Below are 2,095 nucleotides of genomic sequence, written 5' to 3' on the forward strand. Positions count from 1 at the left end.
TTCAAAGTAATAGTTTCGTAAATAAAAATTACCACAAAAACCTACAAATTAAATAGTTGTCTGTAGTCCACCATGTCACATGGCCCGAGTTTGTGCCTATGGCCCTCAAAAACTGAAACTAAAATGTTAATTTATAGAGTGTCTATACTTCGTGTTAAAAAAAAAAAGAGTGTCTATACTTATTATATAAAATAAGCTGTTAAATACCAAAATTAACCAAAAGAACTAGTTTTCAGTGACTTCTTGCTTTGTGGCCTACTTTCCTATAAAAAGGCCTACTGAATAAACTTTTGATGTATATAATTATAATCTAATATGATACTAATGTCTTTTTTTTTTTCTATAATGCCGTTGGTCTCTAATCTCAACGGATTTAAACATAAAAGTTTTTTTTGGTAAAATGATTTAAACATAAAAGTTGACAAGAACTTTTGCTTTTTTTTTTGTGTGTTTTTCAAATATTTATCATTAAACATTAGAGAAAAATCCGAAATCAATGTTCGTAGAATAAGGTACATACAAATTGACATCTTAAAAGTTAATGAGATTACATAATGTTAAGAGATTAATCGAAGAATATAGCTTTACCCATTTTCTTACTTCACTTCTTGCTTTGCTCCTCCACTGTTGCTGCCGCTGGAGGAGGAGGTGCGGCGACCGTGGGGGCTCCAGCATCAATGCAGCTACGGGACTTTCTCTCGACCCAACATTCGATGTCGTGGTCTCCGGCGTTAGATAAATGACGGCCGCCGCAGAGCCGAGCGAAGATGCTGGCTAAAACGGATAAAATGGTGATGACGGCTAACACGACAACGAGTGTTTCTATTGAACGGTGTTCCGAGCTGTGACTCGGCTGGGCTTGGGGAGGTGGGTCCACGTATATGGTGGTTGGCGTGGTTGTGGTACCCATTTGAGCATCCAGTCTTGTCGTGACTCCGAACATGAGAGTAAGTGAGAGGGAAATAGTTTCAGGTAAGCTTGTGGAGGTAAGGGTTCAATACTTGGAAGTAGGCCGGGGCATTTCGGGCATCAGTTCAGTTCGGGTATTTCGGGTTTCGGGTAGTTCGGATAGGGGCTAGAGGATCCATTTAGTACTTGACCTATTTTCGGTTCGGTTCGGTTTGGTTCGGTTCGGATAGTTTCGGGTTAGGTTTGGTTCGGATAGTAAATGTAGAAACCGGAAAATATCCGGAAAAAGTTCGGTTTTCATTTGGATCCGGTTCGGGTTCGGATAGTTCGGGTAGTTCAGGTAATTTGGATAAAATATCGGTTATTTAGGATAAAATATCAAATACTTAGGATGATTTAGATAAAATTTTTGGATATTTTGGATTACTTTGGATATTTCGGATAAAACTATCCGGATAGTTTCGGATATTTTCGGATATTTTGGATACTTTCGGGTAGTTTGGATACTTTATAATAATTTAGTTATCCTCAACTATTTTCAGATACTTTTAATAGAATTTTAAATTAAAAATATATATTTAGTGATGTTATATGTATATATATAATTAATATTTATATATATTCGGATATCCGTTCGGTTCTCGGTTCGGTTCCGGTTTGGTTCGATTATTTTGAATATAATAATATAAGAACCGTTAGGGTATTTGAGGGTATTTGTCCGGTTCCGGTTTCGGCTATTTCGGTTCGATTTTTCGGTTCCGGTTATTTTGCCCAGACCTACTTGGAAGTGGAGAGTGTTGTTACCTAAGGGTGTGGACTGGTTAATTATAGAGTAACTGAGCGATAAGTCAGGTAGAGTAATTAGGAGAAAAACTAGTAGAGTAATAAAGACAAGAAAAAAAGAAAAATCTAGCGTAATTTGTTATTCGCTTCCAAAACTGTGAGATAATAAAGTGAAATATATATCTCTATTTAAACAGTATCAAGAGTAAGAGAGATAAAAGTTATTTTTATCTAATTGACAAAAATAAGTGGAACTGAGTGAAAATTAATTATCCCTAGAAAAGTTATAGCTACATGTGATTTTTAATCACACCCTAAGCAGTTATTTAGATCTGACTTTATAATAAAATAAAAAGCATTTCAGACTTATGATTTTAAACGTGAAAGATCTTTAAACGTTTAA

General features: G+C 35.4%; 1 protein-coding gene across 1 annotated transcript; it reads right to left on the reverse strand.

The window, feature by feature from the left end:
* Positions 1-403: 403 nt before the first annotated feature.
* BNAC04G24150D lies at positions 404-1,137 on the reverse strand. The gene has a single exon (XM_022698260.2). It carries the CDS (start codon positions 941-943, stop codon positions 602-604), a length of 342 nt encoding a protein of 113 aa, XP_022553981.1. The 5' UTR covers positions 944-1,137; the 3' UTR covers positions 404-601.
* Positions 1,138-2,095: the final 958 nt, after the last annotated feature.

This window comes from Brassica napus, chromosome C4, assembly GCF_020379485.1.
Source record: "Brassica napus cultivar Da-Ae chromosome C4, Da-Ae, whole genome shotgun sequence".
Classification (NCBI taxonomy): domain Eukaryota; kingdom Viridiplantae; phylum Streptophyta; class Magnoliopsida; order Brassicales; family Brassicaceae; genus Brassica; species Brassica napus.

Coding starts and splice junctions, on each gene's coding strand:
- BNAC04G24150D (XM_022698260.2), bottom strand. CDS start 943: ATGTTCGGAGTCACGACAAGACTGGATGCTCAAATGGGTACCACAACC.